Source organism: Macrobrachium rosenbergii, chromosome 43 (assembly GCF_040412425.1).
Source record: "Macrobrachium rosenbergii isolate ZJJX-2024 chromosome 43, ASM4041242v1, whole genome shotgun sequence".
In the NCBI taxonomy this organism is placed as follows: Eukaryota; Metazoa; Arthropoda; class Malacostraca; order Decapoda; family Palaemonidae; genus Macrobrachium; species Macrobrachium rosenbergii.
The window spans coordinates 22,567,278-22,589,596 of NC_089783.1; the positions used below are offsets into that span (position 1 = coordinate 22,567,278).

At 41.3% G+C, this 22,319-nt stretch overlaps 1 protein-coding gene and 1 long non-coding RNA gene across 3 annotated transcripts in view; one reads left to right on the forward strand and one right to left on the reverse strand.

Annotated features, from left to right (window-relative positions):
• The window catches only part of LOC136828652 (uncharacterized), a 170,116-nt gene that overhangs the window by 107,094 nt on the left and 40,703 nt on the right, over positions 1-22,319 (forward strand). The gene's annotated exons all lie outside the window — the stretch shown is intronic.
• The window catches only part of LOC136828649 (pre-mRNA-splicing factor 38B-like), a 138,659-nt gene continuing 130,452 nt past the window's right edge, over positions 14,113-22,319 (reverse strand). For both annotated transcript variants that reach the window (XM_067086692.1, XM_067086693.1), the window contains exon 9: positions 14,113-15,964. In XM_067086692.1, coding sequence (XP_066942793.1) covers positions 15,907-15,964 — 58 coding nt within the window. In that variant the 3' untranslated portion in view covers positions 14,113-15,906. The remainder of the gene's footprint in view (positions 15,965-22,319) is intronic.

A 22,319-nucleotide genomic window follows, 5' to 3' on the forward strand; every position in this document is an offset into this window, starting at 1 on the left:
CAGAAAACCTTTGATTAAGTTTCCTCAAGTTTGTGGACAATAATTTGTGCAAAGATGGATAGCCCATTATGCGTGTTGCAAAAATATGAAGCATGTTTTTCGTATTTCAGTGAGACTATTTTTTCCATCCCCAGTCTTTATCCCCCCTTCAGGCGTGGGCATATAACGTTATCCAGCTGTCTGTTCTGTCACCCCTTTCATACAACAAGGCTCCTGTGCATTGTGCATATTCAGATGCAACAACTAAGAAAAACACGAATTTCAGAGGGGAAATATTTTGTAAGGGAAAATAACGGAACAATAATTGATAGAGCGATAGTGACTGTACATTCTGGATTCTCGTGGTTACAAGTTTAAATCTAAAGAAATGCCAAAATCATGTTTATGTAATGTCTTAGGAAACGTCCAGTCACTTTCTCTTCCTTGAACGGTAGGCTGGAAACAACGCATTTTTTTTTTAATATATCACCTGGTACATGCTTAATTATTCTCCTTCGCATATACTGTACTGTATTTTACATGAATTTCAGTTATATTTTTTCGATTGCAAACAATATTTGTTAAGAGCTTATTCAGAATCATCATACAAGTACTGAAACGCTGTTCTTTCTCATTTAACTGCACGAATGGTGGCTTTTGGAGGCAGTCCCTTGCGTTTAGCAGCATTCTGGTGAGCACACCTGGACAAAAAGGAAAACGACTTCAGTCACTCAAGGCAAAGAGACCCTAAGTTCCTTTTTTCTCGGCCGAGGGAATACACTACCTTTCTTGACTAACTTACCTGCCTCTTCCTTTCCCCAGGTAACCTGTGCATTTGGGCTATTATCCACTGATATACAGAACTTCCCAATAATAGCGAGTGATTGGTTTACTGGTTATTTTATTGACAGCGAATCCGACTTCGATAGCAGCACTTTTTCGTGGCATCCAATCGGTTCCAGCAACTTTTTCTGGCGGTTTGTTATTCGCTTCTGGTCCTTGTGATGAAGGCTGCCATTCATTTCGTACTTATGCAGTGTAGCTGGTCACAAGAAAAACCATCTAGGTTTTCATAGGATTTATTTCTCTTTACACACACGCCAGTTTAGGAGTCAGTAAAACCACGAATTTCAAGATCCTTAACCATCAAGTTACGTTAAAGTAATAAATAGTATGGTTGCTTTTGCCCGCCCACATTTGAAAATTCTAACCTAACTTAACCATGGTATCAGTATTGTGGTATTTTTCTCCCAGCTCTGTGGAAAATTCAGAGCAGTAAGGAGCCTTCGTTGTTAAAACCGAAGTTATTTAACGTTGGTGGGCGCTCATTGTGGAAGTTTATTTTGCTTTAATATTACATTGAAGAAAATCTTTGCATGGTTTTAGCATTGTGAGACTGATAATTATGTCTGTTTCGAAAAGTTAGCTTCAAAGTTGCTCAATTATTGAGTTGCTTCGTTTAAATAGTCGCGAAAATGCTTAAAATAATAGACTAGTGTTGCAGTCTAATAGCCTTTCAAAGTGCAGTATTTAATTTTGATACTAAGAAAGGCTCAACTGGCGGAGTATTAAAAAAAGATAGTGATCAAAGAAAAAGGTGTAGCGAATTCTCACATCTCGCCAGTTTAGAATAGTGGACAGATATAACAGAACCGTGCAGTTGGAAAGGATCAAGTAAACTGACATTAAAAACATGCGGTACAGCGCTGACGAAACATTCAGTAGATAAATAACTTTCAATAAAGTGATTGGGTCCTGATGAACATTATGAAGAACTCGGGTGTTCCATGACGTACATTTCAAATATGAATGAACTGAAGGGTATTGCCACTCATATTTAACCGAATGCTAACCGGGTTAAAAGGATTTTTTTTTTTTTTGGTAGCTGAGAATGAAGCAGAGTCAGAGGGGATTTGGAACAATTCAAGAAGATAATATAATCTCTTTAAACTCTTCCCACTTTCCTAGTCTTTTTATATTATCTTTGGGACATTTTGTTTCTCCGGAATGTACCAATCTTATGGTTTTTCTAACCCGGCATTTAGACTTTTGATGGATTATTGCTCGAGATTTTCCATAATTATCAAGATTTTCCAGTTTGGAAATGCCATAGATTTTCAATTTTGGAAATTACCTTTGACCTTTCCGTTTTGAAAATCTTATCACGAAATTTCTAGTTGGAAATTGTTAGCCGGAGGTTTTCGTATTACGAAAATAATTACGAGTTTCTGTTTTCAGCATTGTTATCTTCATGTTTTAAGAGGTGCTAAATAATGAGCAGGAGGACAGGTACTGCTACTTTATTCAGAACGCAGGCCGCTTATAAAGCGCTGAAGATGCATTTGTCGAACCTGACGACGAGGCCGTTCTCCTGCAGGCGCTTTAGGACCGTCCGGATGTGTCGCAGGTGCTCTTTGGGGGATCTGGAAAAAATTAGAATATCGTCCACGTAGCAGACGAAGTTCAGGTCCCCAGGATGCTGTCCATCAGCCTCTGGAAGGTTGCCCCGCGTTCCTCAGGCCGAAGGTGGAGAAGGCGAGCGTAGGACCCGAAGGACGTGATGATGGCAGTTTTGGGGATATCCTCTGGAGCAACTGGTACCTGGAAGTAAGATTTCAAAAGGTCTAGTTTAGAGAATATTTTGGCCCCGTGAAAGGAGGCCATGAGATCTTGCATATTTGGTAGAGGGTAGTGATCAAGTTCAGTTGCGAGGTTGAGCTGCCTGTAGTCTCCGCAGGGTCTCCAGGAGCCATCCGGTTTCTGCACCATGTGGAGGGGAGAGGCCCACGGGCTGGAGGCCTTCTTGCATATGCCCATCCGCTCCATCTCGGCGAAAGCGTCCCTGGCCTCCTGAAGCCGCCTAGGGGGAAGCGTCCGGAACTTTGTGTGTGTTGGGGGGCCCTTCGTCTTAATGTGATGGTAGATTCCGTGCTTTGCCGGGGGCCGGTACCTGGCACAGTTCGGGCTGGAAAACTTCGGGGGAACTCCTTCAGCACCTGGGCATACTGGTGTGGGGCAATGGAGCAGATGGTAGGCACGCTGGGTCCCGGTGCCGGGGAGGGGACTGGCAGGAGTCGGTGTCTAGGAGGCGCTGCGACGGCGTCGACTGCCAGTCTGAAGTGGCGAGGAAATCTCGCCCAGGGAGTGGGGTCCTTACGTCCGCGACGATGAAGTTCTACGTATATCTCCGGCCAAGGATGGAGATCGACAGGAGCCTGGTGCCGTAGGAGAGGATGGGGGACCCATTGGCGGCCGTCAGGAAGGCAGCTGGGTCCAGCGGGCGTTTGTGGTCCTCCCTGGATGGCGGAAACACTGATCGAACGGCCCCGGTGTCGACCAACATCATCCTGCCGGAGACGGTGTCGCGGATGTAGAAACCTAATGGTTTTGGGTTCCTGGGTTCCTCTGCTGCCATGGCAGCCTGTTCTGTTGGCCGCCGCCTCCCCTGTTTTTTTGATGGGCGAAAGAGCAGGGGGGTTGGCAGTTACGGGTGTCCTTGCCATACCGCTGGTGGTAGTAGCAAGGCCCCGGTGGGTTTTTCTTGTAGTGGTACGGTGGCCGCCTTCTGGTGACGCCGCTTATCTCCTCTGCATTATCCTCCAGCTGGAGGGAACTGATGGGGTGTGTGGGCGTGGATGCCCGCTTTGCTGCCCTTGCAGAGTCCGTCAGCCGTTGCGCCGTCCTGATCAGGTCCTCGAGTGGCATGGTGTAAGGGTCGAGGATCTGGGTTCGAACCTCTGGGAGGAGCTGAAGGAGGAGGATCTCCCTTGATAGGCTAATCTCTGACTGCCTACCGCTGCTGTCCGTCTCAGGAAGGGTGAGGAGGTCCTGGATCAAGCCCCAAGTCTCCAGGATGTTCTGGTCATGCTGTGGGTTGTTGAGGAGGTCAAGGGCGCGGGCGGCCCTCTCGGAGACCGGCAGGGAGCAGGTCTCGACGAGAGAGGATTTTAGATGCTGGTAGGTGACGGGGTGTGCGGCAGACACCCACAGGATGAGCTTTCTGTAGACCACCTCTGGCAGGGCGTTGATCACGGCGTCGGCTTGCAGCACCTCGTCAGTGAGTCCCACCAGTCTGAACTGTCCCTCGACCCTGTAGAGCCATGATGATGGGTTGCTGTGCGTGAAGGGCGGCAGCTTTATGGCAAGGGCGGATTTAGTCTGTTCCGCCGGGATGGACAGCGCGCAGGTAGCGGCATGGAGGAGCACAGGGGAGGGCGCGGGAGGGACATGCGCGAGGGAGATATCTGAGTCCGTGAAGTTCGCGGTTAACTGTATGTGGGAGGGAATGTCCGCGTCCATACTCACTACAGTATTGCCCTCTTAATTGGAGTGGGTTACTCACATCAGTACGCACTTGGGAGCGTGCCAGGTGGGTCCGCTAATGACGCTGGTGATTTGCCGACGAGAGTCAGCACGCCTGAACGCTGGTTACAGCGCCGTTTTTAGTCCGTTAGGGGCGTGGGGTAGTTCATGGAGCCAAGACTAGGTCGCCATACGAGTCTGCTAATGGCTTCAGGAATCACTCCGGGGTCACCACTTTAAGAGGTGCTAAATAATGAGCAGGAGGACAGGTACTGCTACTTTATTCAGAATGCAGGCCACTTATAAAGCGCCGTGCGGAAGTCACACAGAGGAATACAATGGAATTTCAGTGACCTAAGGTCAATTACTCTCGGCAATAATTACAATGGATAAATACAAGTAATGTAAAAAGTGAGTTAACAAGAATTGACATAACAACATTCTAACACGTGCAAAAGAAGCAGATACAAATGAATTAATAATAGATACATATTTATACAGGGAAACTATGGCTAATTCTGCTTGACCCGATCCTATAGGAGTGGTATTGAAGAAAACAGGTGGTTTATCATAGAAAACTCGCTCAGTGGGGACTTTACAATGAATGTTTTTCCATGTAAAATATTGTTAGCTGGAGTTTTTCCCAATTTTAAAATTGTTAGGTAGTGATACTAGTTTGGAATCTGCTTGAAGGAGGTTTTTTAGTTGGAAATTTGTTAGCTAGAGCTTTTCCTAATTTGGAAAGTGTTAGCTAGAGCGTTTCCTAATTTGAAAATTGTTATCTAGATCTTTTCGTAGTTTGAAGTTATTTTGCTAGAGGTTTTCTGTTTAAAAATTTATAGCTCGAGTTTTGAAAAACACTGAGGTCTTTTTATGTTTAATTAGAAGGTTTCAGGGTATTCCAAAAGCCCTCAGATGACGCACATTTCATCGGAATTGATGGCTTTACAAACGCCCTCTCCTTTGCCGTATTGAGGATCACTCAACACCGGTGATTGCTACGCCTTTTGAGGAAGACAGAAGACGTAGACGTTGTATTATTTATGATTACATTGTGGCCACTGACCATTGGTCTGGCATCCATGGAGGCTTATTCTAGACCAGCTTCTGCTGCTACAGCTTGAGAAATTGGACAGGAAAAACAAAGGCAACTGGGAGGAGCTGCTGCAATGATTAAGGAACAGGAAAGGCAGCTGGAAGTAGCTTTATAAGGGAGACATGCAAAAGGAAAGCAACTGGGAGTAGCCTGATAAATAAGACATGGACACATAAGGGCAACTGGGAGCAATATGAGGAAGAAACTTGAACAAGACTTGAACAGGTTAAGAAATATGACATGAACAAAAAAGGAAACTGAGAATAGCTTGAGAAATAGACATGAACAAGAACAGCAACAAAGAGCAGCTTGAGAAATGGGTCATAACAAGGTGGTCATCTGAGAGCAGCTTCTGAAAGAGACATGAAAAATACAGGCAGCTTGAAAAATGAGGCACTACAAGAAAGACCAGTGTAAGCTGCTTGAGAAATAAAAAGGGAACATTAAAGAAAACTGAGAGTACACTAAGAAATGAAACGTATACAATAAATGCAACTGGGAGCAGCTTGAGAAGCAAGACATGAACAAGATGGGCATGAGACAAGGAAAGGAAAGGCATACAGAACAGTGGGAGAAATGATACAAGAAAAAGAAAGGCATACAGAACTAGCTGGAGAAATGAGACAAGAAAAAGAAAGGCATACAAAACCAGTGGGAAAAATGAGACAAGAAAAAGAAAGGCATACAGAACCAGCGGGAGAATTGAGACAAGAAAAAGAAAGGCATACAGAACCAGCGGGAGAAATGAGACAAGAAAAAGAAAGGCATACAGAACCAGCGGGAGAGATGGACAAGAAAAAGAAAGGCATACAGAACCAGCGGGAGAAGTGAGACGAGAAAAAGAAAGGTATACAGAACCAGTGGGAGAAATGAGAAAAAAAAGAAAGGCATACAGAACAGGGGTAGAAATGGACAAGAAAAAGAAAGGCATACAGAACCAGCGGGAGAAATGGACAAGAAAAGGAAAGGCATACAGAACTGGCGGGAGAAATGAGACAAGAAAAAGAAAGGCATACAGAACTAGCTGGAGAAATGAGACGAGAAAAAGAAAGGCATACAGAACCAGTGGGAAAATTGAGACAAAAAAAAGAAAGGCATACAGAACCAGCGGGAGAAATGGACAAGAAAAAGAAAGGCATACAGAACCAGTGGGAAAATTGAGACAAAAAAAAGAAAGGCATACAGAACTAGCAGGAGAAATGAATAAGAAAAAGAAAGGCATACAGAACCAGTGGGAGAAATGTACAAGAAAAAGAAAGGCATACAGAACCAGCAGGAGAAATGAGACGAGAAAAAGATAGGCATACAGAACCAGCGGGAAAAATGAGACAAGAAAAAGAAAGGCATACAGAACCAGCGGGAGAAATGGACAAGAAAATGATAAATACGTAAAGCTCTTATGATGAAATCACGTGAAAATAGAGAATAGAATCTTGATTTTTTACACAAAACAAACATGCCTCCCCAAATGGCCAACGTCATCTATTAACAAAAAATTAGCTAAATTAATTTCACAAAGAGACGTATTTAAGTTATATATTTCCACTTAAAAACACTTTGTATAACGAAACATAAACTTGCCCCATATAAATAATCTAAAGATTCATTTACGCTAACTAGAAGCAAGAAAAATGCTCTGAACTGAAATAAATACGGCGAAATAACGCTATGATCGCAATTTTAATACAAAAGCAACACTAGAATATATATGCAATATTACTGGATACAGTGTAGTAAAGCGTAACATTTCAAAAGATCCGTGGAAAAGATGCAAATTCGTTATGCTGATGTTTGTATAATACAATGTTAATATGTGAATATAGAGTGCAGTATAATGTAGGGTAGGCTACTGTATATGTATATGATATACCATAGTGTAGGCTAAGCTAATTCTTGTTTGTTATTCAATTTCTCTTTGTATTGAATTATCATAAGTCACTCTGCATGGACCTCCAGAATTAGCTGATATTAATAATTACTATACAGTGTATATATAGAGCATACTTTATAGTGTAGGCTAGGCTACCATATTTGTATACTTCTTCTCCTTCATTTAGCGTGCATTTATGGTACTGAATACCCTAATGTAGGCTAGGCTATATTCGAGATATGTTTTTCTTCCAAAAAACGATGGGTTTTTTGGAACCTAACCCTATCGTAAGTAGGATATTGTATAAGCATTTTGAGATTTTTTTCTGTTTGAACTATCAAAATAGGCAGTTCTTATAAGCATTTTTAGTGTTTTTTTTATTTTGTGTTTGAACTATCAAAATAGGCAGTCCCAAGTGTTTTTAGAAGGGGAACTATCAAAATAGGCAGTCCCAAGTGTTTTTAGAAGGGTTCTAAGTATTCGCAGGGGGTGGGGGTTACACATAACCCATGAATACGGGGGTTTACTGTCCAAATTTATATATATCAATCAATGTATAGGATGCTTGGATTCAAACCTGGGAACAAATTCCAGGGGTTCAAAAGCTCCCTCACCACGTCAAGGGGGAAAAACTGAAGAAACGAAGCACAGTGGACAAAGTGGGTTACCTCCAACATGAAAGGCCCTTGTTTGTTCACTTACCAAAAGTACATATTTTTCAAATTTGGCAATTGTTCTTCCAGGGATACAAACATTAACCTTTTCATATATAGAGACTACTCCTTAGGGAGAAGGTAGTGCTTGAAGGCAGGGGTAAGTACCCATCCCTGGTGAGAATGCGCCACCAATGACTGGGAGAGTTGCGAATGCACCAACACTGGCAACACACTGTGGGAAGGGTCAGCACCATATGACTCTGCAACATACCATACCCTGTGGTCTGGTAATCCAAACAAATCTCATATTACACAGGCCTCCTCTGCAGAGGGAGGTCTGCCGGTCAGCAGTCTTCCCTTCTGGTTAACACAAGTATTGGGTTTGAGAGAAGACTACCACATCACCCCTTCCCCTAGTCATAGAAGAGGAGATGGAGGGTTTGCAATCTATACTAGTACAGCAAAACCTCATAGTGCACTTATTTATATTCATTCAGGTCCAGCATGTATACAGGCATTCATGCTCTTGTGTTGGGGAAGGAGGGAGGGGGTGTGGAAAAACACATTGCACTCTCACTTGCAAAACTCAACATTCTAGCCAAACCACTTGAATGAGATGTGGGAGACCCAGTCAGGGCCCCATAATCACGCTTCTTCCTGAGCTGCCACCACAGGCCCCAGTGAAAAGGTATTCAAGGATTTGTGGGCCAAATCCTTCTGGTAGAATGGAATGGAATGGAATATAAAATTTAGGCCAAGCAATGGGACCTACGAGGTCATTCAGAACTGAAAGGGAAAGTGAGAGTAAAAAGGTGCAACAGGAAGAAAACCGCACAGTTGCACTATAAGACAATTGTTAGTACAGGCAGTCCTTGGTTATTGGTGATCTGGTTTTTTGGTGCTTGTCCAGCGACGAAAATTAGCAATTTTCGGCACCGATATGTGCCGATTTCTGCTTATCGGCGCCAATAATCGCATATTGGCACCGATACACACCTAACAGAGGCACCAATAACTGAAAATCTGCGATATTCGGCGCCGATAATTGCCGAAAATCAGCGATTTTTGGTTATTGGTGATTTTCGCTTATCGTCACACCGCTGGAACAGAACCCCCGATAACTGGGGACTGCCTATAGAGGGTAAAAAGTAAGGTGGAAGGTGGAAGAATGAGAATCTGAATGGAGGTACAGTAAACGAAAAAAAAAAAAAAATAAATAAATAAATAAAAGGGTTGCAGCTAGGGGCAGAAGGGACACTATAAAGAACCCTAAGTAATGTCTGCAGTGCACCACGTGAGGTGCACTGATGGCACTATTCTCGTACGAGGCCTTAGGTGTAATGAAATGGAGGTAGTTTGGCACTATCATACTCACACTCTCATTACCTGTCGGAACAAGACCAGAGAGGTGAGAGAAGGTCATAAACTTCTGATGTCATGAGCTCTTGGGCAGGCAGGAAGGTCTAGCTCTTTCAGGGGACCTGTAAGCCTTGAATATAACTTAACGCAACCATGTGGATATGGTATTCTGAGAGACTTCCTTCTTGCAATGACCAAAGGTGCTTACACTCAGGCCTAAGGGTTTTTATTACTTTTAAGAGATACCTCATGGCATGAACTGGGTACATCTCATCTGAGTCAACAAAATTGCAGAGCTAGAGAAATGAGGAACTCGCAAACCTGGGATTTGGAACTGAGGGATTTTGCATTTTAGCATGAATCCCAGAAGAGAGGTGAAGGAGTGAGCCCTGCCCTTCTAAGTGCTGGATGAGATGGAAAATCTTTGCAGTTCCCAGACTCTCTTAGCCGAAGCATGGGCTAAGAGGAGGACTGTCTTAAGAGTGACAGCCCTGTCTGAAGATTGGGACGGGTTCTTACGGGGGGACTCAAACTCTGTGGGCCCAAGTCCTGGTCCCATTCCAGGAGTCCAACTTTCCAAAGACATGATTGTTTGAAACTACATATTCATAAGCATAGATATTTTCTAAGAGGCAGAAAGGTCTAAGCCTCATAAACGGAACTTATTAAAGAGCTGCCCAGTCACCTTGAATGGCTGAAACTGACAGGCCCTCGTCTTAACGCAGGAACACCGGAAAGTCTGCTATCTGGTGAGAGAGATACTAACCAGAGAGTAACCCCTTCTACGACACCAATTGCAGAAGGTGGCCCACATTCCTTGGTGGACATTTGCTGAAGAAAGGTGGAGGGAATCAGACATTTCTTTCCGGTTCTGCAAGAAAAGCCTTCTCTTGCAAGGAGTTCCTGGATAACATTCATCTGTGATGTGTAGTTGCAACAGAAGAATGGGCCAAATGGGGAGGAATCTTAGAGGATCTCCAAAGAGAGGCAGAAGGTCTGTGTACCAATCGGTTAGGCCATCAAGGAGCCACCAGTGTTAATTCAAAAATTCAGGGTGATGAATACTCTGTTGTTGATCACCCAGTGGAGAAGACTGAATGGGGGAAGACTTATTTGCCCATATTGTCCCATGGATGTTGGGATGCATCTTACATCGCTGCCCATGGGGTGTGGCACTGGGGAGCAGATGGGAAGCTTTTGGTTTAGCCTGGTAGCAAACAGACAGATCATCAGTGGACCCCATAGGTCAAAGAATTTTTCTTCTAACACCTGGTGTAGGGCTCACTCTGTCCTAGCGACTTGGGCCTAAGAGCACAGCTGGTCAGCTACAATGTTCTTTTGGCTGACAATATACCTGGCTTTCAGCTCTATAAGTTGCATTGATGCCTAGTCATGGATCTGGACGGCTAGCTGGCATAGCAAGATAAAGACCATTCCCCCTTACCTGTTTTTCACTCATGACCACCACCAAGTGCTCTTGTAGACAATGTTGAAGTATCTGCAGTGCCAGCCACACTACCATCATTTCTAGTAAATTGATGTGTAGCTTTTGTAGGTTTGGGGTCCACATCCTAGGACCAAGCTCTCCTCTTAGATGGACTCCCTAACCCTTGTAGGGGTCCTAGAAGAGGAGCATCTCTGGAGGGGGCAAGCTTAGGGAGAATCCCTGAAGGAAGTTGTCATATGAGAGCCACCATGCCAGGTCCCCCCAATAACCTCCTCATTGAGGGGAACCAGGTGGAGTCAGGGTTTGTCTGTGAAAGACCAGTGGCATTTCAGACACCACTGTAAGGCTCGAAAGTGGCTTCTCACATTTGGTGCAAGTTTCTTCAAGGACATGAGATGACCCAAGATCACTTGCCATTGTTGAGCTGGTTGTTCCTTGTTCTCCAAGAATTGCCTTCTGACTTCCTCAAGGTTGTCTGCCTAGGGAGGTTCTGGGAAGGCCTTACCTGCCACTGTGTCTAGTATCATCATCCCCAAATACTTATTATGTTGCTTGGGAATAAAGTCAGACTTCTGCCAATTCACCACCCCCTGGCAGAGGGATAGGAGTCACAGCTTGTCATGAAGAAGTTTACCTTCTGAGGAAGCAATGAGCCAGCCATCCAGGTAATGTAACAGGTGAATTCATTCCCAGTGGGCCCAAGCTGAGACCAGGGCAAAGACCCTGGTGAATACCTGGGGGGCTGTCACAAGACCAAAGAGAGCCGTGAATTGGAAGACCTTCCTTTGCCACATAAATTGTAGGAACTTCCATAGTCCTGATGTACTGGGGTCTGAAGTATGCATCTTGAAGGTCTGTTGATGTCACTAAGTCTCCCTCTCTGGTGAAATCTTAGATTGAATGAGCTGTCTCCATAATAAACATTGTCTGTCTGATGTAGCTGTTCAGTGCTGACAGGCCTGTGACCAGTCCCTCCCAGTCTCCCATCTCCCAATGCTTTCTCTACAAGGAAGAGGCAGCTACAGAAACCTGGCAACTGGTCCTGAATGATCTTAATCACTCCTTTGTTCACCATATCATGACTTCTTCCCACAAAGTGGAACTTGGTTGAGTTGTTGAAATCACTGGGGAATGGGATTGGGTCAGGGGAGAAGAGAGGGGAATGAAATCCTTGAAGGGAAGTCTGTAACTGTCTGTCAGTACTGAGATCACCCATGGCTCTGTTCTGTGATGCAGCCACACTGTCCAGCAAGACAAGAGGCAGCCCCTGACCTGTAGCAGCAGGGGTGCAGTTGATTTCGTAGGTATTCTCCTTTCTTCTGGCCCCTACCTCCTCACTTGGGTTGACTTTGGTAGGAGGGGCAAAAGGGATGGGTGGTGTTGTGTTTGAGCCCTTTGTAGAGGTCGTTGGGGTGGGGTCTTGTTGAGGTTCTGGCAACAGAGGGGCAGACTGTGTTGGTCCTGCAGGTCTCATATGAGCTGTACTTCCTTACGAGAACTTGAAGGTGGCTGCTTTGCAAATGAGTGTATCCCTTGGGAGTCTTCCTCTTTGATAGTCACAGCTGCTTCTACCTTCTTGGGGGAAGTATAAAGGGGAATCAAAGAGGGAACTATTACAGGGGGAGAGTCAATTCTCAGGTGAGACCTGCTTTGACATGAGAGACAAGAACAAGTCCCTTCTTCAAATGACAACATTGGCATAAACATTCACAACTTGGTAGGCAGAAAAGGTTAGCGATTTTCCATCCAAGACCATTGGCCAAGACTTAGAGCGATTTTCCATCCAAGACCATTGGCCAAGACTTAGGAGGCAATTCTTTCATCATGACAGTCTCCAACTAGGAAGCAACCTGTATCACTAATATCACTGCCTCCAGGTTATTGGACTCAGTGTAGTTGAACAACAGTCCTTGCTGGCATAACTTATTCACAGGCAGATTATTAGTCAAGTAACACAGCACTGGGTTAAGTTGCATAGGTGATTCATTTGGATCTGTGGAACCAGCAGATCAGCTAGCTGCAAGAAAACTGACTGAACCAAACTGACCCACATATCAGTAAGTTCACCTTGGCCAAAACACCATCAGGCAAGCTCTGAGCAAGGTAACCTTACCAAAAGTCTTATTTCTGGAGCAGAACCAACCACCCACTTTGAAAGATAGCTGGTAAAGACAATGCCTCTCTGAGGTTATTAAACTCACAAATGAGTGCAATACCCTCTTGGAAGCACTGTTCCAGGTCTGATGGAATGGTTTCAGGAGGGGTGGGGGCCATTGGTGCCTGAGGCCTCAACAGAATTATGATGGACCCTGATCTCCACTGCTGTGGGGGATGCTGTAGATTTTTGCTCCCAGTCTTGCTCCTGTTCCTGTTCTCCTGAAAAAGGAAGCTTAAAGGATGAACTCCACCAAGACTAGATCTGCGACCTAGGCTCTGGGTGTTGGTTGGAGTGGAAGGGAAGTTGGGAGGACCAGGTCTGACATCACCTGGTGGAGACAAGAGTTTTGGGGGCCCATCTCCACCTGGGTACAGGCAGTTCAGTGCACTCCATATATGACAGGCATAGTGTTTATATTTTATTCAGGATGGGTTCCCTCCAGTCAGGGGGCCCAAATGTGGAGGAGCTATATTCCTACCTTTAAAAGGGCAGCTGCCCTGGGAGACCCATCTGAATATACACCTAGGGTCACAAGCTCATTGAGATTGTACCCAGCACCAATGACATGGTTTGACACTGAAGTTTTCCCTTGCTTGGCCTAATCAGGTACTCCAGTTTACAAAGAGAGACATAATCTAAATAATTTTAAAGCATCCATTGTTTCCATAATGAAGGTCATTATAGTCTTCATCTACACTCTGTGATAAAAGAAGAAAAGAAAAATTGAATTGTTGCTAAAAGAAAAAAAAAAAGCCTCACTACAGTTTTCTGGGATAGCAGTTGAGGTGCACAACTTCCAGGGCTTTGATGTCAAACGTAAAGCACTAGGACATTGCTTCTAAGCTGCCACCCTCTGAGCCCCCTAACAATGACAATAGGTCAAGGATCTATGAGTCCTTTTTCGTGTTGAGAAAATATCATTAACTACAAAAAGTATTTTATTGCTGCTACCTTAAAAGTACATGAATGTGTGAAATCAACAGGTCACATTCATCATCATAACCATGTAAATACAAAGACCACATATTGAACTCCTTGGTCAGATGCTAGCCTGGAAGTATTATCTAAATCTAATTTATCTGGAATTTCAAGGTTTTTCAGAGTAACACACCCAATACACTAGGAAACTATGAAATAAATTATAAGAGTTCAGTTTGTGGCTGTTGTATTTACATTTACCAATTTTCTCAACTATGTATCTACATAGTATATTTAAAATGTATTTGTGCATAGTGATACAAAAAGTTCATATAATTCTATATATTTGTTTCTCTGGATCAAAAGAAAAAATATCTTACTTGTCATATTTATCAATGGTAATGTCAGATCTACAGCCGACTGTACTTTCTGCGCTAATACAGATGTAAACTTAATACATGCAGATAGTAAAATCTTGCATAACTGTTATTTGGTAAACCCTGATAAAGTTCAACACTTAGCAGTAAATCTTTAATGATTACAGGCAATTCACAACTTTAATGTTTCTGTAAAAGGTAGTTTCTCTTTATATACAACTGTTTCTGGAAAAGTAATAAATAAAATATATTTTATCTAAAATATTATTATTTTCAAATTCACACATTTTGTTAAACTAATAAGAATTATCGTTACGAACAGGCATTCAAAAGTTTAACTTCCTTAAGAGCTGTACCGAACAATTCCAAATGTGTTAAGACACTACAAATGAAACTATTGCTAAATATTTTTCCACAAACAGATTTTAAGATAATGGAGGACAGAGATTTCATCTAAACAATAGAAAAACATACATTTCATTTCAGTTAGAAACTGTGAAAATGAAAGACCAAAAACTACAGACTTTGATGCAATATAAATTGGCTTTTTCTGATAAGGAATGGAATACTTTTTGTAAGGCAAAATTATTTTAAACAATTAACACAGCATCCTCAACTAAACATGTACTTTTTATTTTAACAAGAGGTAACAGCACTGGCCCAAAACTCATCCAGATCCCCTTGTACCACAAAACTTTGATGTAGACCTATGTAGGGCATCATAAACATCCTTACAATTGCACATTAAAAAGTACAACATGAAATGAACTACAAGTAGTATATCATTATAACTAAAATCTAACATCAACTCCCCTGTTTGTACAACACTTATGCCAGCTCCTACAGATTATAAAATTTGCTAAATATAATTATCCCATGGCAGTTTACTTTTGATAAAAACCTTGCACTAAACATTCATTTATCATTTGCAATACATGAGTTCTACAAAAAATATTTGCAATACAATTCAACAGTATTTTTTTCCAAAAACAAAATGTGCAGTCAAAAATAGAATGTCTTATATTTAATTCACCATAAATTACATATGGTATTACTATAAAATAGTGCCTATTTATCTTGTACTAATACATGTTGCCTAACTCATCACCCTGATATTAGTTAAATCATAGAGAATTAACTTCTATGTGAAGATGTACAGTAAACAATGACTCATCACTAACTAAAAAATTTTGTATGTTTCAGCTCAGTTAAGTCAAAATGAAAGTGGACATATGAAACTAATGTCTTCAATTCAGACAATATTAACAAGTTAGAAAACTTAACTTTCAAGTATTCCTAACAGTAGGATAAAGATGCTAAATAGATATATAAATATATTGTATATATAATGAAGTAAAATCCACTACCATCTGGGATAGGCACTAGTTTGATCATAACAAGCACCTAATATGGTACTTGTATTCTCAGTTGTGTATGTTATACACATTGCTGTAGTCTGCATGTGTAGATGGGGATTGGATAGCAGAGAGCGAATTTACCAAATAAAAAAACCTTACAGTCTATTCATTCCAGTATATAAATGGCAAAATGAATTTCGGCTAGCTCATTCTAAAGTATTTATATGTATGGAATTATATACAGTGTCATAATTTAGGAAAAATTCAACCTAAATACTATACAGTACCTATTATCAATTACTCTTGCAAATCTTCCTACAATAAACTCAAGAAGGATGCTTTTATTTCATGAACACTCAGGTCCAGTACTTGACGGTGCAATTTACTTAATACCTGTGCTTTCGATCTCGGTCATGAGAACGGCTCCGGTGGTGTCGTTCCCGGCTGAGGAAAAGAAAAATTCAATGAATACAGATGAAAAAAAGGCATAATGTACAGTAAGTGTTTTTGTTAGGAACTTTGCTATATGATAAAAAAATATCAAAATTTTGAATGCAAAGGAGTTTAACTTGACATAGTATAAACTGCAAAGTGTAATGAATTTAGAATTGGCCTAAACATTTGATAAAACTAGTTTATGAATTACCATAATGACTGCTTAAATGGTAAACAAAACGTGCTATAGGTACTTTACTATGTAATGTTGTATCGTAATAAATGTATATCCATCACATAAATCCATTCTGATTTTATTAGCACACTTGCATGCAATTCTTTGTTGTATACTGAAAGACATATACTAGCACCATCTGTTTGTTTGATGTCAACCTGTGAATGTTATAAAAAATGAACAAAGTATGCTCATTACAGAGGAGGCACAGGTATGCCTACTGATCTATCAAAATTAAGTGGAAATCTGATTCTTTTGATTCGGTAGGTATAACCAAACCTGTAATAGTAATATTAAAACTTTTAATACCTGAAACTTACACACCTGGATTCTGTGAAGAGCAATTCACACTTTTCATAATTTTACTATAAAAACTAAATTTAATTAAGAAAATTTTTTAGAAAAAACTAATGTCATTGGCCAAACTTTCAACAACAAACAATTCTGTATGAATCTGTTATATTTTCAATAAAAAATTTTTTTAGACTACTAAACATAACGAATAATGTATATGGTTAAAACACTTATGTAATATTAAAAGAAAATATAAGAAAATGAAGAGCCCAAAAATCTACAGAAAAGGGTGCTGTAGTGAAAGGACTGGACTAGAAAGCTGTCTTGGAAAGTAAACATAATTGGCTGTGGTTCTTTTCATTTAACTAACCAAGTGTCTACAAGAGCCTCACTGAACACCAGTACCTACCAATGCCACGGGCTACCAGGCCTGTATACAGTACAGCCTAAGGCTAGGTAGCAAATGTTGGCAAACTTTATACTAACTATAGATTTGAAAATATCTACTAAATCATAAAAATTGGGGACTTCAACAGGGTTCCCTTTATCAGCAGATATACTTGGGATTTCTCTGTAGTTTTCAGTTAAGGGTTTCATTTACCAACAGATATACTCAATCTTCTCTGAAGTTTTCAATTCAGGGTTTCCTTTACCAGCAAATACACTCAGGCCTTCTCAGTAGTTTTCAATTCAGTTTCCTTTACCAGCAGATATAATCAGGCCTTCTCTTTAGTTTTCAATTAAGGGTTCCCTTTACCAGCAGAAATAATAGGGCTTTCTCAATAGTTTTCAATTCATGGTTTCCTTTGCCAGCAGATATACTCAGGCCTCCTCTGTAATTTCAATTCATGGTTTCCTTTGCCAGCAAATATACTCAGGTATTCCCTGTAGTTTTCAATCCAGGGTTTCCTTTACCAGCAAATATACTTGGGCCTTCTAAGGTGTTTTCAATTCAGGGCTTCCTTTACCAACAGATATACTCACGCCTTCTCTGTAGTTTTCAATTCAGGGTTTCTATTACCAGCAGATATACTTGGGCCTTCTCAGTAGTTTTCAATTCAGGGTTTCCTTTACCAGCAGATATAATCACGCCTTCTCTGTAGATTTCAATTCAGGGTTTCTTTTACCAGCAGATAAACTTAGGCCTTCTCTATAGTTTTCAATTCATGGTCTCCTTTACCAGCAAGTATAATCAGGTCTTCTCTGTAGCTATCAATTCAGGGTTTCCTTTCAGCAAATATACTTAGGCCTTCTTAGTAGTTTTCAATTCAAGGTTTCTTTTACCAGCAGATATACTCAGGCCTTCTCTGTAAATTTCAATTCAGGGTTTCTTTCACCAGGAGATATACTTGGGCCTTCTCAGTAAGTTTTCAATTCAGGGTTTCCTGTACCAGCCAGATACAATCATGCCTTCTCTGCAGTTTTCAATTCAGGGTTTCCTTTACCAGCAGACTCAAGCCTTCTCAGTAGTGTTCAATTCAAGGTTTCTTATACCAGCAGATATACTTGGGCCTTCTCAGTAGTTTTCAATTCAGGGTTTCCTTTACCAGCAGATATAATCAGGCCCTCTCAGAAGTTTTCAATTCAGGGTTACCTTTACCAACAGATATACTCAGGCCCTCTCTATGGTTTTCAATTCAGGGTTTCCTTTACAAGCAGATATACTAAGGCCTTCCCTGCAGTTTTCAATTCAGGATTTCCTTTACCAGCAGATATGCTCAAGCCTTCTCAATGGTCTTCAATTCTGGGTTTCCATTACTTACAGATATGCTAAGGCCTTCTCAGTAGTTTTCAATTTAGAGTTTCCTTTAGCAGCAAATATACTAAGGCCTTCTCTGTAGTTTTCAATTCAGGGTTTCCTTTACCAGCAGATATAATCAGGCCTTCTCTGTAGTTTTCAATTCATTGTTTCCTTTACCAGCAGATATACGGAGACATTCTCAGTAGTTTTCAATTCAGGGTTCCCTTTGCCAGCAGTATACTCAGGTCTTCTCTAGTTTTCAATTAAGGTTTCCTTTACCAGCAAATATACTCAAGCCTTCTCAGTAGTTTTCAATTCTGGGTTTCCTTTACCAGCAGATATAATCAGGCATTCTCTGTTGTTTTAAAGTCAGGGTTTCCTTTACCAGCAGACATACCCAGGCCGTCTCAGAAGTTTTCAATCCATGGCTCCCTTTGCCAGCAGATATGATCAGGCCTTCTCAGTAGTTTTCAATTCAGGGTTTCCTTTACCAGCAGATATAATCAGGCCCTCTCTGTAGTTTTCAATTCAGGGTTCCCTTTGCCAGCAGATATACTCAGGTCTTCTGTGTAGTTTTCAATTAAGGTTTCCTTTACCAGTAAATATACTCAGGCCTTCTCATTAGTATTCAATTAAGGGTTTCCTTTAACAGCAGATATAATCAGGCCTGCACTGTAGTTTTCCATTCAGGATTTCCTTTACCAGCACATATACTCAGGCCTTCTCCATAGTTTGCAATTAAGGGTTTCCTTTACCAGCATATATAACCGGGCCTTCTCAGCAGTTTTCAATTGTTTCCTATACCTGCAGATATACTCAGGCCCTCTCAGTAGTTTTCAATTCTGGGTTTTCTTTACCAGCTGATATAATCAGGCTTTCTCTGTAGTTTTCAATTCAGGTTTCTTTTACCAGCAGATACACTTAGGCCTTCTCTGCAGTTTTCAATTCAGGGTTTCGTTTCCTAGCAGATCTACTCAGGTCTTCTCAGTAGTTTTCAATTCAGGGTTTCCTTTACCAGCAGATATAATTGCCCTCTGCAGTTTTCAATTCATGGCTTCCTTTACTAGCAGATATAAACAGGCCTTCTCTGTAGTTTTCAATTCAGGGTTTCCTTTACCAGCAGATATACTTAGGCCTTCTTTGCAGTTTTCAATTCAGGGCTTCCTTTGCCAGAAGATATACTCAGGCCTTCTCTGTAGTTTTCAATTCATGGTTTCCTTTACTAGCAGATATAAACAGGCCTTCTCTGTAGTTTTCAGTTCAGGGTTTCCTTAACCAGCAGACATACTCAGGCCTTCTCTGTAATTTTCCATTAAGGGTTTCCATTACCAGCAGATATACTCAGGCCTTCTCTGTAGTTTTCAGTTTCATTGTTTCCGAAACCAGCAGATATACTCAGGCCTTCTCAGTAGTCTTCAATTCAGGGTTTCCTTTACCAGCAGATAACTGCAGGCCTTCTCTATAGTTTTCAATTCTGGGTTTTCTTTGCCAGCAGATATATTCAGGCCTTCTCTCTAGTTTTCAAATAAGGGTTCCCTTTACCAGCATATATACTCAGGCTTTCTTAGCAGTCTTCAATTCAGGGTTTCCTTTGCCAGCAGATATACTCAGGCCTACACTGTATATAGTTTTCAATTCAGGGTTCCTTTACCAGCAGATATACTCAGGCCTCCTGAGTAGTTTTCATTTCAGGGTTTCCTTTACAGCAGATATACTCAGGCCTTCTCTGCAGTTTCCAATTCAGGGTTTCCTTTACCAGCAGATAAACTCAGACCTTCTCTGTAGTTTTCAATTCAGCATTTCCTTTACTAGCATATATAATCTGGCTTCTCTATGGTTTTCAATTCAAGTTTCCTTTACAAGCAGATGTCCTACGGTTTTCAGTAGTTTTCAATTCAGGGTTTCCTTTACCAGCAGATATATTCAGACCTCCTGAGTAGTTTTCATTTCAGGGGTTCCTTTACCAGGAGATATACTCAGACCTCTGTAGTTTTCAATTCAGGGTTCCTTTTACCACGAGATTACTCAGGCCTTCTCTGTAGTTTTCAATTCAAGGTTTCTTTACCAGCAGATATACACAGGCCTTCTCAGTAGTCTTCAATTCAGGGTTTCCTTTGCCCACAGATATATTAAGGCCTCCTCTGTAGTCTTCAATTCAGGGTTTCTTTTACCAGCATATATACTCAGGCCTTCACTGTAGTTTTCAATTCTGGGTTTCCTTTACCAGCAGATATACTCAGGCTTTCTCTGTGGTTTTCAATTCAGGGTTTCCTTTACCAGCAGATATACTCAGTCTTTCTCAGTAGCTTTCGATTCAGGGTTTCCTTTACCAGCAGACATACTCAGGCCTTCTCTGTAGTTTCCAATTCACGGTTTCTTTTAACAGCAGATATACTCAGGCTTTCACCATAGTTTTCAATTCAGGGTTTCCTTTGCCAGCAGATATACTCAATCTTTCTCTGTGGTTTTCAATTCAGGGTTTCCTTTACCAGCAGATATACTCCGACTTTCTCAGTAGTTTTCGATTCAGGGTTTCCCTTTACAGGAAGACATACTCATGCCTTCTCTGTAGTTTTCATTTCAGGGTTTCCTTTACCAGCAGATATTCTCAGGCCTTCTCAGTAGTTTTCAATTCAGGGTTTCCATTACCAGCAGATATACCCAAGCCTTCTCTGTAGTTTTCTATTCAGGGTTTCTTTTACCAGCATACATACTCAGAACGTCTCTGCAGTTTTCAATTCGCAGTTTCCTTTACCAGCAAATACACTCAGGCCTTCTCAGTAGTCTTCAATTCAGGGTTCCCTTTACCAGCAGAAATACTCAGGCCTTCACTGTAGTTTACAATTCAGTTTCTTTTACCCGCAAATATACCTAGGCCTTCTCTAAAATTTTCAATTCAGTGTTTCCCTTACAAGCAGATATACTCAGGCCTTCACAGTAGTTTTCAATTCAGGGTTCCCTTTATCAGCACATATGTTCAGGACTAATCTGTAATTTTCAATTAAGGTTTCCTTTACCAGCAGATATACTCAGGCTTTTTCTGTAGTTTTCAATTCAGGATTTCTTTTACCAGCAGATATACTCAAGCCTCAATTCAGTTTTCAATTCAGGGTTTCCTTTACAGCAGATATACTTAGATCCTGAATTTTCAATTCAGGGGTTTCTTCATCAGCACATATCCTAATGCCTTCTCTGTAGTTTTCAATTTATGGTTTCCTTTACCAGGAAATATACTCAGGCCTTCTGTGTAGTTTTCAATTCAGGGGCTTCTTTACCAGTAGATATACTCAGGCCTTCTCTTGGTTTTCAATTCAGGGTTTTCTTTACCAGTAGATATACTCATGCCTTAGTAGTTTTCAAGTCAGGGTTTCCTTAACCAGCAGACATATGCCGGCCTTCTCTGTAGTAATATTAATTTCTTTACTTTTTTTCAAATTAACAAAGTCGTATGCTGACAGATGATACTAGTATATGTTTCTGTGTCAGATGATACTAGTATATGTTTCTGTGTCAGAAACATGAAATTTTTATGATAAAGTTTTATATATATTTACCATGTAACTGCATAGCTATTAGTTTCACTTAACCATGGCAGTTCTAAATTTGAAATTGACAGTAACAAGCTGTTGTTTTAGTGTAGGTAACTAGACCCCGCCCAATACCGGGGAAGAATAAGTACAGCAGTGCTGAAGACCCCAATTCATTTGTGCCCAATGTCCATGAGAGGGAAGGTGGGAGGGGTTTGATCATGTAGTTACTTGGTAAGTGTATACAAAAAGTTATTTTATCATAATGTAATTTTTTATATAAGTAACTCACCAAGTAACTACATAGCTGAATCCCACAATGACAGGAGGTGGGAAGCATGGACATTTTCCATCCAAAAATACTCAATAAAGGATAAAGGAGATAAATTTGAAATAGAAAGGTAGCTAGCATTGGTGTAATGCTTGTTGTAACCTTACCTGGTGAGAGAGCTGCAACAGCAAGATACTGCCTCTGGTTAGCGCTCATCTCAACCTGTAGTAATGCAGCAGTAAAGCCGAGAGTCATCTCTACTTTAGTGGGAGAACCTTGCAGTCGAGGAGTACTCC